Here is a 16,975-nt window from a genome sequence, read left to right as displayed (position 1 = left end):
TTGAAAATTTTAAAAATTCACTCACTTCTTTTCATTTTCAACCTCAACTCTCTAACCAAACTCTTGTTTGTTGTTCTCTGGACCTTAGTAGAATAATTCTGACTTTACCACCTCCTCTTGTACCTCCCACTCCTGACCTTTTTGATCCATTGTCCATAATGTACCTACCAGTACACATATCATTGCTCTGCATGAAATTCTTCTCCTTTGAATTGAGAAGTGGACATATATCCCTAGGGAAAAGGAAGCTGATGCAAGGCTAGTAACTAAATTGGGAGGTGGGGTGAGGAGGGGATTGCCTGCCAGGCATGCCTAACTAATCTGTAGATGTAGGAATAGAAGTTGCAAAACTGAGCTGGGGCTAGGTCAAAGGGACTGTGATGAGAAATCCAAGGCAGATGGTGGGATAAAGTACTGCTTGTGTCCTTAGTGGATGTAGATGAGAATGAAGCTATTCTTGGAGGGAGTAAACAAGCTGACTTAGCGATCCCACACATGTTAAAGCAATCAAGAAGCAAGGAACAATGGAAGTCATTTCAGCCAGGAGAGCTGAAAGAGGGCCAGACAATAATGGAGCCAGTCAGGCACAGTAGCTGAAAGAGTATAATTCAAGATCACTGTCTTAACAGGCCAATTTGGCATTTCCAGGGAAGCTCTGCCTTGGGTGTTGTCTCTCTTCTTTTTAAAGGGGCTGTGTCTGAAAAACAAACTGGCAAAACCTCAGGCAGGAGTAGGGTGTTGGTTTTTAGAGTTCCAATTCATATTTTTCATTGAATAAATGTTATAAAAATATTCAAAACCATATATGATGAACAGTAAACCTTCCTGCCACTCTTTCTCTGTAGCCACTTAATCCTCCTCCCAAGAGGAAATCACTAGTATCAATTTCATGTATATTTTGGAGATACTCCATTTCACAAAAAAGTATATATGCTATGTGAAAATAACTTAGCAGAATAAACAAAATACTTGGCACCTTGGTTTTTCACTGTAAATCTACATAGATACACTTTATTCTTTTAAACAGTTGCTGACTATTCCATTGCATAGATGTGTACCCACAATTTATTTAGCTAGACCCTTAGTAATAGAGATTTAAGTTGTTTTCAACCTTCTGATCTTATAAACAATACTAAAATGAATAAGTTCTGCATATATCAGTTCCAAATATAAATCAGGTTATATTAATAGAAGTGGCTTTTCTGGGTCAAAGAATACACACATTTTTTGTTTGAACTGCCATTGTTAAATCACGCTTCTCAGTGGCACTCCCATTGGTAATGTATGAAAATGCCTGTTTTTCCACACCTTTGGCAGCAATTTTTGTTTTTCTGAAAGTAACACTTTGTGATCTTTGCCAAACTGACAAGAGGAAAATATCTGTAGCTGCACATGGTTAAGACCTACTTGAAGTTTTAGTTTATTAAGTTTTCTTCTTCTGCATTTTGTTCATAGCCTTTGCTGAAATTTTAGTTGGACTGCTGACCCTTTTAAATTTTGTAAAAGTTTATTATCAGTTAATGAAGTTAACACATTGTCTGTGATATGTTCTTCATATTTTTCCTTATTTTCCTTCTATAGGCTTTATTCTTGGCCTTGATAAAATTTTTGGTAGTTGAATTTATCAATCTTTTATTTGGCTTCTGAGTTTTATGCTACACTTAGAAAGAAATCTTTTACTCCAAGTTTATTTTACATGCTACTCTCATATTTTCATCTAGTAGATTTACATTTTTTTATTGTTGATGATGACAGCATTTACTGAATAAACTGATTTTCTTCATTGATTTGAAATGCCACTTTTATTGTATACCATATCTCTTTGTGTGTTTCATGTACTATTGGATTTCCTTTTCCCACTATCAGTTTTCCATTATTATAGCTAATCATATGCTTTTTATTATAGCTTTACAACATTCATGTGCCGGATTATTAGAGTTTTATAATATGCTTTGACTTCTGAAAAACTGATAATCCATCAGTAATCTTCAGAATTTCCCTAGTGACTTTTCCTTGTTAGTTTTGTATATGAACTTTAGAATCAGCTTATTTTTATTTTTTAATGTATTTATTGGAGTATAATTGCTTCACAATTGTTGTGTTAGTTTCTGCTGTATAACAAAATGAATCACTTATATGTATACATATATCACCATATCCCCTCCCTCTTGAATCTCCCTCCCACCCTCCTTATCCCACCCCTCTAGGTGCACACAAAGCACCGAGATGATATCCCTGTGCTATGCACCTACTTCCCACTAGCTATCTATTTTACATTTGGTGGTGTAAATAGGTCCATGCTAATCTTTCAGTTTGTCCCAGTTCACCCTTCCACCTCCCCGTGTCCTCAAGTCCATTCTGTATCTCTATGTCTTTATTCTTGTCCTGCCCCTAGGTTCATCAGAACTTTTTTTTTTTTCGATTCCATATATATGTGTTAGCATACAGTATTTGTTTTTCTCTCTTTGACTTACTTCACTCTGTATGACAGACTCTAGATCCATTCAACTCACTACAAATAACTCAATTTCATTTCTTTTTATGGCCGAGTAATATTCCATTGTATATATGTGCTACATCTTCTTTATCCATTCATCTGTCGATGGACACTTAAGTTGCTTCCATGCACTGGCTATTGTAAATAGTGCTGCAGTGTACATTGTGGTACGTCTCTTTTTGAATTATGGTTTTCTCAGGGTATACGCCCAGTAGTGGGATTGCTGGGTCATATGGTAGTTCTATTTTTAGCTTTTTAAAGAACTTCCACACTGTTCTCCATAGTGGCTATATCAATTTATATTTCCACCAGCAGTGCAAGAGGGTTCCCTTTTCTCCACACCTTCTCCAGCATTTATTGTTTGTAGATTTTTTGATGATGCCCATTCTGACCAGTGTGAGGTGATACCTCATTGTAGTTTTCATTTTCACTTCTATGATGATTAGTGATGTTGAGCATCATTTCATGTGTTTGCTGGCAATCTGTATATCTTCTTTGGAGAAATGTTTGTTTAGGTTTTCCACCAATTTTTGGATTGGGTTGTTTGTTTTTTGATATTGAACTGCATGAGCTGCTTGTATATTTTCCTTTGTCAGTTGCTATGTTTGCAAATATTTTCTCCATTTCTGAGGGTTGTCTTTTCATCTTGTTTATGGTTTCCTTTGCTGTGTAAAAGCTTTTAAGTTTCATTAGGTCCCATTTGTTTATTTTTGTTTTTATTTCCATTTTTCTAGGAGGTGGGTCAAAAGCGGTCTTGCTATGATTTCTGTCATAGAGTGTTCTGCCTATGTTTTCTTCTAAGAGTTTTATAGTGTCTGGCCTTACATTTAGGTCTTTAATCCATTTTGACTTTATTTTTGTGTATGCTGTTAGGAACTGTTCTAATTTCATTTTTATATGCAGCTGTCCAGTTTTCCCAGCACCAATTATTGAAGAGAATGTCTTTCCTCCATTGTACATTCTTGCTTCCTTTGCAAGGATAAGGTGATCATATGTGCATGGGTTTATCTCTGGGCTTTCTATCCTCTTCCATTGATCTATATTTCTGTTTTTGTGCCAATACCATATTGTCTTGACTACTGTAGCTTTGTAGTATAGTCTGAAGTCAGGGAGCCTGATTCCTCCAGCTCCATTTTACTTTCTCGAGACTGATTTGGCTATTTGGGCTCTTTTGTGTTTCCATACAAATTGTAAAATTTTGTTCTAGTTCTGTGAAAAATGCTATTGGTAGATTGATGGGGCTTGCATTGAATCTGTAGATTGCTTTGGGTAGTACACTCATTTTCACAATGTTTATTCTTCCAATCCAAGAACATGATATATCTCTCCATCTGTTTGTATCATCTTTAATTTCTTTCATCAGTGTCTTATAGTTTTCTGCATACAGGACTTTTGTCTCCTTAGGTAGGTTTATTCCTAGGTATTTCATTATTTTTGTTGCAATGATAAATGGGATTGTTTCCTTAAATTCTCTTTCAGATTTTTCGTCATTAGTGTATAGGAATGCAAGAGATTTCTGTGCATTAATTTCATATCCTGCTACTTTACCAAAGTCATTGATTAGCTCTATTAGTTTTCTGGTAGCATCTTTAGGATTCTCTATGTTTAGTATCATCTCATCTGTAAACAGTTACAGTTTTACTTCTTCTTTTCCAATTTGGATTCCTTTTGCTGTGTCTAAAACTTCCAAAACTATGTTGAATAAGCACGGTGAGAGTAGGCAACCTTATCCTGTTCCTGATATTAGAGGAAGTTTTCAGTTTTTCACCACTGAGAACAGTGTTGGCTGTGGATTTGTCATATATGGCCTTTATTATGTTGAGGTAAGTTCCCTCTATGCCTACTTTCTGGAGAGTGTTTATCATAAATGGGTATTGAATTTTGTTTAAAGCTTTTTCTGCATCTATTAAGATGATCATACAGTTTTTATCATTCAGTTTGTTAATATGGTGTATCACATTGATTGATTTGTATATATTGAAGAATCCTTGCATTCCTGGGGTAAACCCCACTTGATCATGGTGTATGATCCTTTTACTTGCTGCTGGATTCTGTTTGCTAGTATTTTGTTGAGGATTTTTGCATCTATATTCATCAGTGATATTGGTCTGTAGATTTCTTTCTTTGTGACATATCTGTCTGGTTTTGGTGCCAGGGTGATGGTGGCCTCGAAGAATGAGTTTGGAAATGTTCCTCCCTCTGCTATTTTTTGGAAGAGATGAGAAGGATAGGTGTTAGCTCTTCTCTAAATGTTTGATGGAATTCACCTGTGAAACCAACTGGTCCTGGGCTTTTGTTTGTTGGAAGAATTTTAATCACAGTTTCAATTTCTGTGCCTGTAATTGGTCTGTTCATATTTTCTATTTCTTCCTGGTTCAGTCTTGGAAGATTGTAGTTTTCTAAGAATTTGTCCATTTCTTCCAGGTTGTCCATTTTACTGGCATATAGTTCCTTGTAGTAGTCTCTCATGTTCCTTTGGATTTCTGTGGTGTCAGTTGTTACTTCTCCTTTTTCATTTCTAATTCTATTGATTTGAGTCTTCTCCCTTTTTTTCTTGATGAGTCTGGCTAATTGTTTATCAATTTTGTTTATCTTCTCAAAGAACCAGCTTTTAGTTTTATTGATCTTTGCTACTGTTTCCTTCATTTCTTTTTCATTTATTACTGCTCTGATCTTTATGATTTCTTTCCTCCTGCTAACTTTGGTTTTTTTTTTGTTCTCCTTTCTTTAAGTGTTTTAGGTGTAAGGTTAGGTTGTTTATTTGAGATTTTTCTTGTTTCTTGATTGTATTGCTATAAATTTCCCTCTTAGAACTGCTTTTGTTGCATCCCATAGGTTTTGGGTCATTGTGTTTTCATTGTCATTTGTTTCTAGGTATTTTTTGATTTCCTCAGTGGTCTCTTGGTTGTTTAGTAGCGTATTGTTTAGCCTCCCTGTATTTGTTACAGTTTTTTCCCCTGTAATTGATATTTAGTCTCATAGCGCTATGCTTGGAAAAGATACTTTATATGATTTCAATATTCTTAAATTTACAGAGGCTTGATTTGTGACCCAGGATATGATCTGTCCCGAAGAATGTTCCATGAGAACTTGAGAAGAAAGTGTATTCTGTCATTTTTTTATTGTATGTCCTATAAATATCAATTAAGTCTATCTAGTCTAATGTGTCTTCTAAAGGTTGTGTTCCTTATTTATTTTCATTTTGGATGATCTGTCCATTGGTGAAAGTAGGGTGTTAAAATCCCTTACTATGATTGTGTTACTGTCCATTTCCCGTTTTATGGCTGTTAGCATTTGCCTTATGTATTGAGGTGCTCCTATGTTGGGTGCATAAATATTTACAATTGTTAAATCTTCTTCTTGGATTGATCCCTTGATCATTATGTAGTGTCCTTCTTTGTGTCTTGTAATAGTCTTTATTTTAAAGTCTATTTTGTCTGATATGAGAATGGCTACTGCAGCTTTCTTTTGATTTCCATTTGCATTGAGTATCTTTTTCCATCCCTTCACTTTCAGTCTTTATGTGTCCCTAGGTCTGAAGTCAGTCTTTTGTAGACAGCATATATACGGGTCTTGTTTTTGTATCCATTCAGCCAGTCTGTGTCTTTTGGTTGGAGCATTTAATCCATTTATATTTAAGGTAATTATTGATATGTTCCTATTACCATTTTCTTAATTGTTTTGGGTTTGTTTTTGTAGGTGTTTACCTTCTGTTGTGTTTCCTGCCTAGAGAATTTCCTTTAGCATTTGTCGTAAAGCTGGTTTGGTGGTGCTGAATTCTCTTAGCTTTTGCTTGTCTGTAAAGGTTTTAATTTCTCCATCGAATCTGAATGAGATCCTTGCTTGGTAGAGTAATCTTGGTTGTAAGTTTTTCCCTTTCATCACTTTACGTATATTCTGCCACTCCCTTCTAGCTTGCAGAGTTTCTGCTGAAAGATCAGCTATTAACCTAATGGGGTTTCCCTTGTATATCATTTGTTGCTTTTCCCTTGCTGACGTTAATGTTGATAGGTTGAATATTGTGTGTCTTGGCATGTTTCTCCTTGGATTTATCCTGTATGGGACTCTCTGTGCTTCCTGGACTTGATTGACTTTTTCCTTTCCCATATTAGGGAAGTTTTCAACTATAATCTCTTCAAATATTTTCTCAGTCCCTTTCTTTTTTTCTTCTTGTGGCACACCTAAAATTCAAACGTTGTTGCATTTAATGTTGTCCCAGAGGTCCATGGGACTGTCCTCTGTTCTTTTCATTCCTTTTTCTTTATTCTGCTCTATGGCAGTTATTTCCACTATTTTATCATCCAGGTCACTGCTCCATCCTTCTGCCTCAGTTATTCTGATACTGATTCCTTCTAGAGTTTTTAAATTTCATTTAATGTGTTGTTCATCATTGTTTGCTTGCTCTTTAGTTCTTCTAGGTCCTTGTTAAATGTTTCTTGTATTTCCTCCATTCCATTTCAGAGATTTTGGATCATATTTACTATCATTACTCTGAATTCTTTTTTAGGTAGACTGCCTATTTCCTCTTCATTTGTTTGGTTTGGTGCATTTCTACCTTGCTCCTTCATCTGTTGCATGTTTCTCTGTTTTCTCATTTTGTTTAACTGTGTTTGGAGTCTTCTTTCACAGGCTTCACTTTCATAGTTCCCATTATTGTTGGTATCTTCCCCCAGTAGGTGAGGTTGGTTCAGTGGCTTGTGTAGGCTTTCTGGTGGAGGGGACTGGTGCCTGTGTTCTTGTGGGTGGAGCTGTATCTTTTCCTTCTGGTGGGCAGGACTGCATCTGGTGGTGTGTTTTGAAGTGTTTGTGAACTTAGTATGACTTTGGGCAGCTTCTCTGTTAATGGATGGGGTTGTGTTCCTATCTTGCTGGTTGTTTGGCATGGGACGTCCAGCATTGGATCTTGCTGGCAGTGGGTGGAGCTAGGTGTTAGTGTTGAGATGAAGATCTCTGGGAGAGCTCTCGCCAGTTGATATTACCTGGGGCAGGGAGGTTTCTGGTGGTCCAAACTCCTGGACTCGGCCCTCCCACCTCACAGGCTCAGGCCTGACACCCAGCCAGAGCACCAAGACCCTGGCAGCCACATAGCTCAGAAGAAAATGAAAGAGAAAAAAAAAACAAAAAATGAACAGAGAGAACCCTAGGAAAAATGGTAAAAGCAAACCTACACAGACAAAATTACACAAAGAAACATACACATACACACTCACAAAAAGAGAAAATGGAAAAAAAATAAAAAAATATATATATATAAAGGAAAGGAACAACCAAACCAATAAACAAATCCACCAGTGATAATAAATACTAAACTAAGATAAACATAAAACCAGAAACAAATTAGAGGCAGAAAGCAAACCCGAAGTCTACAGTTGCTCCCAAAGTCCACTGCCTCAATTTTGGGAACATTCGTTGTCTATTCAGGTATTCTTGAGGCAGGGTTTATCAAGTTAATTGTGGGGATTTAATGTGCTGCTCCTGAAGCTGCATGGAGAGATTTCCCTTCCTCTTCTTTGTTTGCACAGCTCCTGGGGTTCAGCTTTTGTTTTGGCCTCATCTCTGCATGTAGGTCGCCCTCAGGAGTCTGTTCCCTGCCCAGATGGGTGTGGGGGCTAAAGCAGCAGCTGATTAGGGCTCTCTTGCTCACACAGGCCAGGGGGAGGGAGGGATATGGTAGTCATAATTGGAATGCCAGGTAAGACTGAGGCAGCAGAGGCTGGCATGACATTGCGACAGCCTGAGGCACACCATGTATTCTCCTGGGAAACTTTTTCCTGGATCACGGGACCCTCGCAGTGGCATGCTGCATAGGCTCCCAGGGGGTGTGGATAGTGACCTGTGCTGGCACACAGGATTCTTGGTGGCAGTCACAGCAGCATTAGCGATTCTTGCCCATCTCTGGGGTTTGAGCTGATAGCTGTGGCTCTCACCCATCTCTAGAACTCACTTAGGTGGTGCTCTGCCTTCTGTGGGCACACTGGGAAGGAATCCCCTCTCCTCATGTACCCCAAAACAAAGGTCTCTTGCCTCTCTGGCAGGTCCAGACTTTTTTCTGGACCCCCTCCCAGCTAGCTGTGATGAAATAGCCCCCTTCAGGCTGTCTTCATGCAGCCAACCCCAGTCCTCTCCCTGGGGTCTGTGCTCCAAAGCCTGAGCCTCAGCTTCCAGCCCCCACCCGCCCTGGCAGGGTGGTGACTGCTGGTTGGCACCAATTCTTTGTGCAGAAATCTCTCCACTTTGCGCTCTGCACTCCTGTTGCTGCAGTCTCCTTCATGGCTCCGAAGCTTCACTCCTGCCAACCCCCCCATCCCCAGCAGTGCAGGGGCTCCCTAGTGTGTGGAAACTTTTCCTCCTTCACAGCTCCCTCCCAGAGGTGTGGGTCCCATCTCTGTTCTTTTGTCTCTGTTTTTTCTTTTGCCCTATTCATGTACATGGGACTTTTCTTGCCTTTTGGGAATCTGAGGTCTTCTGCCAGCATTCAGTAGGTGTTCTGTACGAGTTGTTCCACATGTAGATGTATTTTTGATGTTTTTATGGGGAGGAAGGTGATCTCCACGTCTTACTCCACCACCATCTTGAAGGTCTCCCCCTATTTTTACAACATCCTGCTGGGTGATTTCATGTTGTTGAATCTTCCTTCCTGAGGACATGGACTTCTATTTGTTTCTGTCTTCTTCTGTGTCCTGCAGGAGAATTTTAAAGTTTCTTTTGGAGTGATCTTGAAGGCTTCTATTTAATTTTATTCCTAGATGTTTTATATTTTTGCTGTTATTTTATTTGTTTATTTTATTTGTAACATTATATCTTAAAGATAAAATATTTTTACACATTAATTTTATATTCTCTTACTTTGCTTACTTATGTGTTACCCTTTTCATTTGGTTCTCTGGATTTTTAGTAGCACTGGGTTTTTAACCGAGATGCATATCTGAATCCCTTGTGCCTTTACCTTTTCTTTTTAAAAATATATACAATAGACATATAAAAGAAACTTATGGCTACCAAAGGGGAAAGGCAGGGAGGGAGGGATAAATTAGGAGTTGGAGATTAACAGATACACACTACTATATATAAAATAGATAAACAACAAGGACTTACCATATGGCACAGGGAACTATATTCAATATCTTGTAATAACTTATAATGGAAAGGAATCTGAAAAAGAATAATATATATATATATTACTTAGCCATACACCTGAAACATTATAAATCAACTACACTTCAATTAAAAAATTAAATTAAAAAAACGAAAAATAAAACTATATACAAATTCTTGCTTCTTACCTTTGGAGATTCAGTAATCTTGGGATGGGTTCTTAGTATCTGCATTTTGTATAACTTTGTAGGTAATTCTGAGCCCTAACTAGGACAAGAACTATTATTTTAAAGTAAGAAAAGATGAGCTAAAAATACTAAGTCCAGGCTAGTTGATATTAAAGATAGCTGTAAAATAGGGAATCCATTGTTTTCTGAACATTAAATGTATGCACAAAATTCTGGCTTACAATCAAAACAGTTCATTATTTCCTTCTTTCTTTCTTAATCCCTTGCTTCCTCCCTCCTTCCCACTCTCCCTCCTTCTCATAAAAGGGAAACTAATAATGCAACCTTGAGGTATGGATATAAATGAGGGCTAGGGTGCAGGTTCTGTTAACCTTCTCTTCCTCAGAGTTTGTTTTTCATTAATGTGTTGGTTTTATGTTCTGAGAATTTGTTTTCACTCCTTTATAATAATGATTATGGTATTTTTTTAATTAGTTGACAAACAAATTTTATGTGAAAAAGAAAAGGCAATCCAGGTCACTCAGCTGGCTTTGGTACAGGTTCTGCTGTATTAAAACAGTTTTTTTGTTTTAACTTCTTTTAAACATAGTTTTGTTAGTCAACGCACAATTTCCTATTCAGCAATAAATGTTCTGATATGTTCACCTATTTCCCCTATTCTAAAAGCCCTTAAAAAATTATTATTCCTGGCTTCAAGAGGAGAGACTGACAAACACATTTGCAATTGTACAGATAAAATGCTATAAAAAGAGTAACCGCAGGGCATTCAGGGTTTTTAACTCAGACCAGAAGAGAAATCACAAATATATTCTTGAACCCTTAGTTAAATCTCTCAGAGAACTATTGAAAACAGCAAGGCAAAACTAAGAAGGACCCACAGAAAATAAACATATAAGTATTTTGCATTCCTGGGACCACGGTGTTGCACTGACTCTAAATTTTTTTAATTAATTAATTTATTAATTAATTTATTTTTGGCTGCCTTGGGTCTTCGTTGCTGTACGTGGGCTTTCTCTAGTTGCACTGAGCAGGGGCTACTCTTCGTTGCCGTGCACAGGCTTCTCATTGTCGTGGCTTCTCTTGTTGTGGAGCACGGACTCTAGGTACTTAGGCTTCAGTAATTGTGGCACGTGGGCTCAGTAGTTGTGGCTTGCGGGCTCTAGAGCTCAGGCTTAGTAGTTGTGGCATACGGGCTTAGTTGCTCCACGGCATGTAGGATCTTCCCAGGCAAGGGCTCAAACCCGTGTCTCTTGCATCGGCAGGCAGATTCTTAACCACTGTGCCACCAGGGAAGTCCCTGTCTCTAAATGTTAATTAAAGGTTTTCATCTTCCTTGACATGTGTTATCCTTTTACAGTGATGTTTTGGAAAATATTATTTGCATATGGGAAATGAGCAATTTTGTCAACGTCAAGTAGGTCTTTTTTGTTATGGAATGAATTTTTCATGAATGTTGAGAGAGGTTGAGAAGTGCTTAGACCAGGGGGAGCTGAAGTTAATCTGGGTTTCTTTCAGCAATGTCTTATTTACAAAGATACCAGAAAACTGATTATTTCCAGTCTCTTTGAGTATATTTTTTATCTTTGTTTTTTTATTTCCAATCTCAAGGGCTTCTTTATCAGTCTACTGTGTGAAGAGTGAGATTGGTGCACATAGCTCAGGTGCTTTAAGTTTTTAAAGCACTTTGGCATCATTTAGAAGTCCTAGAGAGCCTCTATGTCAGGCCCCCAATAAATGTATTGATATAATCTTGGTATATTTTGCTGAGTAACTTAATAACTTAACATTCATATACCGCCTTTCTCTAAAATTAACTAGTCCTAGGTTGTTCTGTCATTATCTCCAAAGTATCATTTTAAGATACAAATGAAAGTCAAGTCTTTTTCTAGTTGTTAGGGATTAGAGTCAAATGTCATTCTTAGAAGGAGCGGGAGGAAAGAAGAGATGAAAGATAGAAAAAAAAAAAAAAAAGCTCAGCAGGATGAAAACCACTTTAGCCTGAAATTTCTAACTAAAGCCAAAATAAATCCACTTGGATTTAGTGTTCTGAAGCCCTGAAAATGGAAAAGATCAGGTTAAAGAACTGAAAATTACACATTGTAAGGGGATAAGTAGAAAACTCATTTCATAAAATGGCCCTGAGAAAGCCATTTTCAAGTGAATTTTGAAGAATTAAATTGACTTCTTATGTGTTCTTCTTTTCTCTCATAATTTTCCTTTCACTTTTTTTTCTGAGTATTACTTGTCTGTATTCATCCATTTGGAGAAACATGGTATATATGCAGAAGTTAAACGGCTGCAATCAATTTATAACAGAATATATATGTACACACAATTAAAATGAATGAATTCCAGGGTTGAATAATAATTTTTACTTCTTTTAAATAAAAGTTTTCTTTTTATTTTCCAAATTTTATTATGAAAATTTCCAAACACATAGACGAGTAAAATGAATAACACAGTGAACACCTATATACCCATTATTAAATTCAAGAAGAATTAATATTTTGCATACTACTTTCTCTATTTTTATTGTTTTTTTAACTTTTTATTTTGAAATAGATTCATAGGAAATTGCAAAGTTTGTACAGAGAGGTCTAGTGTGCCCTTCACCTGTTAGCAACTATTATTTTTAAAATCCTAATATATTTGCCTTTAATTAATTTGAAAGGGCAAAACTTTCTAACAAGTAACTGAGTCTTTCGATGAGAAGAAAATATAAATGTACTTTTTCCCCCCAACTTTATTGAGATATAATTGATACATAACATTGTGTAAGTTTAAGGTATACAATGTGATGATTTGATACATGTATATACTGTGATTACCACAATAATCTTGGTTAACACATCCATAACCTCCCATAATTACCTTTGTGCGTGTGTGTGTGTGTGTGTGTGTGTGTGGTGAAAACAATTGAGATATACTCTCTTAGCAACTGTCAAGTCTATAATACAGTATTATTAACTTTAGTCACCATGCTGTATATTAGATCCTCAGAATTTATTCATCTTGTAACTGGAAGTTTGTACCCTATGACTAACGTTTCACCATTTCCCCCACCCCAGCTTCTGGAAACCACCATTCTACTTTCTGTGTGAGTTGGTTTTTTTAGATTCCATGTATAAGGGATATCAATACAGTATTTGTCTTTCTCTGACTTATTTCACTCAGCATAGTGCTCTCAAGGTCAATCCATATTGTCACAAATGGCAGGATTTCCTTCTTTTTATGGCTGAATAATATTTATATAAATCTCACTTTTTTTAATCCATTCATCTGTTGACAGACACAGGTTGTTTCCATGTCTTAGCTATTGTGAATAATGCTACAATGAATATGGGCATGCAGATAATCTTTTCAAGTTAGTGTTTTCATTCTTTGGATATATACCCAGAAGTGGGATTGCTGGATCATATGGTAATTCTGTTTTTAACTTTTTGAGGAATCTCAATACTGTTTTCTATAGTGGCTCTGCCAATTTACATCACCACCAACAAGACACAGGGTTTCCATGTTGTCACATCCTTGCCAACATGCTGTCACTTGTCTTTTTGATAATAGCCATCCTAACATGTGTAAGTGATATCTCATTGCTTTTGATTTGCATTTCCCTGATGATTAGTGAAGTTGAGCACCTTTTCATGTACCTGTTGGTCATTTGTATATTTTCTTTAGAAAAATGTGTATTTAGTTCCTCTGCCCATTTTCTAATTGGATTTTTTTTTTTTTTTTTTTTTTTACTATTGGGTCATATGAGTTTCTTATATATTTGGCATATTAACTCCTTATCAGGATATCCTCCCAATCCATAGGTTGCCTTTTCATTTTGTTGACTGTTTCTTTTGCTATGTAGAAGCCTTTTAGTTTGACATAGGCCAACTTGTTGATTTTTGCTTTTTTTGCTTATGTTTTTGGTGTCATATCCAAAAAATTGTTGCCAAGACCAATGTCAAGGAGTTTTTCAATATGTTTTCTTCTAGGAGTTTTAGAGTTTCCAGTGTTACATTTGAGCCTTTAATCCATTTAGAGTTAATTTTTGTGAGGGGTGTAAGATAAGGGTCCAGTCTCACTCTTTTGCATGTGAATATCCAGTTTTCTCCACACCATTTATTGAATTATCCTTTCTCTACTGAGTATTCTTGGCTCCTTTATCAAGTATTAGTTGACTGTAAATGCATAAGTTTATTTCTGGGTTTTCAATACTGTTCCATTTATCTGTGAGTCTGTTTCTATGCTAGTACCATAAAGTTTTGGTTACTGTAGCTTTGTAATATAGCTTGTAATCAGGAAGTGTGATGCCCATAGCTTTGTTTTTCTTTTTCAGAATTGCTTCAGTTATTCGGGGTCTTTTGTGGTTTCATACAGACTTTAGGATTGTTTGTTCTAGTTCTGTGAAAAATAACATTAGAATTTTTATAGGCATTGTATTTAATCTATATATGGCTTTGAGTAGTATGGACAGTTTAACAATATTAATTCTTCCAGTTCATAAAATGAAATATCTTTCCATGTATTTGTGTCTTCAATTTCTTTCATCTGTGTCTTCATGTTTCAGGGCACAGATTTTTCTCCTCCTGATTAAATTTATTCCAAATGTTTTTAAAAATTGTTTTAATGCTACTGTAAATGAGATGGTTTTCTGTATATAATATCATGTCATCTGCAAACAGAGACAATTTGAATTTTTTTCCTTTCCAATTTGGATAACTTTTATTTTTCTTGCCTAAATCCTCTGGCTAGGAATTCCAACAGTGTTGAATAAGAGTGGCAAGAATAGGCATCTTTGGTTTATTCCTGGTCCTAGAGGAAAATTTTTTTCTTTTTTTTTTAGATTAATTAATTAATTATTTTAAATTTTTGGCTGCATTCGGTCTTCATTGCTGCACAGGCTTACTCTAGTTGCAGCAAGCGGGGGCTACTCTTCGTTGCAGTGCACGGGCTTCTCATTGCGGTGGCTTCTCTTGTTGTGGAGCATGGGCTTTAGATGCATGGGCTCAGTAGTTGTGGCACGCAGGCTCAGCAGTTGTGACTCACGGGCTCTAGAGCTCAGGCTCAGTAGTTGTGGCGCATGGGCTTAGTTGCTCTGCGGCATGTGGGATCTTCCCGGACCAGGGCTCGAACCTGTGTCCCCTGCATTGGCAGGTGAATTCTTAACCACTGTGCCACCAGGGAAGCCCTCTTTTTTTTCTTAGTCTAGCTAAATGTTCAATTTTATTTACCTTTCAAAAAAAAAAAAACAGTTCTTAAGTTTTGTTGATCTTTTCTGTTAGTTTTTTTTTCTCTAGTTCATTTACTTCTGCTCTAATCTTTGTTATTTCCTTCCTTCTCTTAACTTGGGACTTAGTATGTTTTTCTTTTTCTGGTTTCTTGAGGTATAAATTTAAGTAATTTACTTGAGATCTCTCTTTTTTCTTAATGTGGGTGTTTATCACTATAAACTTCCCTCTTAGAACTGCTTTTCTTCCTGTATCCCATAACTGTTGGTATGTTATTTTCATTTGTTTCAAGATATTTTTTGATTTCCCTTTTGAGTTCTTTGATACATTGGTTGATCAATAGCCTATTGTTTAATCTCCACATATTTGAGAAATTTTCCAGTTTTCTTTCTGTTATTGATTTCTAATTTCATAACACTGTGGTCAGAAAAGATACTTAGTATGGTTTCAATCTTCTTAAATTTGCTAAGACTTGTTTTGTGGCCTAACATATGATCTATCCTGGAGAATAGTCCTTGTGTACTTGAGAAGAATGTGTATTCTGCTGCTGTTGGATGGAATATTCTGTATATACCTGTTAGGCTTATTTGGTCTAAAGTACAGTTAAAGTTCAATGTTTCCTTATTAATTTTCTGTATGGATAATCTATCCATTGTTGGAAGTGGAGTACTGAAGGCCCCTACTATTACTGTATTGTTGTCTATTTCTACCTTCGGACCTGTCAGTATTTGCTTAGTATATTTAGTATATGTAAGTGTTCTGATGTTGGTTGCATATATATTTAGAATTGTTATATTCTCTTGATAAATTGACCTCTTTATCATTATATAATGACCCTTTTTTGTCCCTTGTTACTTAAAGTCTATTTTATCTGATCTAAGATTAGCTACCCCTGTGGGACTTCCCTGGTGGTCCAGGGTTAAGATTCGTGCTCTCAATGCAGGGGGCCTGGGTTCAGTCCTTGATCAGGGAACTAGATTCCTCATGCCACAACAAAAAGAGCTCACATGCCACAGCTAAAAGACCCCGCATGCCACAACTAAAGAACCTGCATGACACAACTAAGACCTGGTGCGGCCAAATAAATATCTAAAAGAAAAAAAAATTAGCTACCCCTGTTCTCTTTGGTTTCCGTTTGCATTAAATACTATTTTCCCTTCTCCCAGTTGGAAACTATGTGTGTTCTTAAAGCTGAAATGAGTCTATTGTAGGTAGCATATAGTTGTGTGTTATTTTTTTTTAATCCATTTAGTCACTCTGTACCTTTTGATTGGACAACTTAATCCATTTACATTTGAAGAAATTCTTGATAGTAAGAACTTACTAATGGCATTTTATTGGTTTTTGACTGTTAAGTAGTTCTCTTGTTTCTTTCTTCCTCTCTTGCTGTCTTTTGTAACAATGATCTTCTGTAATGGTATACTTTGATTCCCTTCTCTTTATCTTCTGTGTATCTGCTGTAGGTTTTTACTTTGTGGTTACCATGAGGCTCACATAAAACCATTATAGATAAAAAAGTCTATTTTAAGATGATAGCAACTTAACTTTGATCTCATACAAAAACTCTTGTACTTCCTTATTAAGGATTCTGAGGCTTTCTCATACCTTTTATATTGATATGCCTGCTCTACATTTCTTGTGTCCTCTTGAGGAAGAATTCTCAAGATTATATGCCTTCTCTGGTTCCTTCCAAGCCAGGCCAGGTGCTCACTGTGTCTTGTTTGCTTTCCCTAGTGTGGTATTGAATGTTCAGGTTTGTGTACTTTTTCCCAAACCTGCAGAGTTGAGTCTCTTTCTGCACACATTCACTAACTGTCTGCAGTTAGGGGCACACATAGGGAGCTGGCCTGGGGTGCATGGTGGGGGAGGGAGAATGAGGCATGTGCAGTGTTGGAGGAACCCATGGGCCAGTTGGGATGATCTTCAGGTGAGGCAGCCCCAGAGGCTCATGGGTGGTCTTCCTGATGGAGTCTGCA

At 36.8% G+C, this 16,975-nt stretch overlaps 1 protein-coding gene across 1 annotated transcript in view; it reads right to left on the bottom strand.

Annotated features, from left to right (window-relative positions):
* LOC307187075 (uncharacterized protein) overlaps nucleotides 1-16,975 on the bottom strand; it is a gene marked incomplete at its 3' end in the record, with an annotated part of 54,283 nt that overhangs the window by 15,817 nt on the left and 21,491 nt on the right. Inside the window, exon 3 of the mRNA XM_079922819.1 lies at nucleotides 9,593-9,649. Within this exon, the coding sequence (XP_079778945.1) occupies nucleotides 9,593-9,649 (57 nt within the window). The remainder of the gene's footprint in view (nucleotides 1-9,592; nucleotides 9,650-16,975) is intronic.

The sequence above is a fragment of the Stenella coeruleoalba genome, assembly GCF_951394435.1.
Source record: "Stenella coeruleoalba genome assembly, chromosome: 5".
NCBI lineage: Eukaryota > Metazoa > Chordata > Mammalia > Artiodactyla > Delphinidae > Stenella > Stenella coeruleoalba.
Note: the sequence above shows the minus strand (reverse complement) of the source record. Positions and strands in the feature narration are given on the sequence as shown.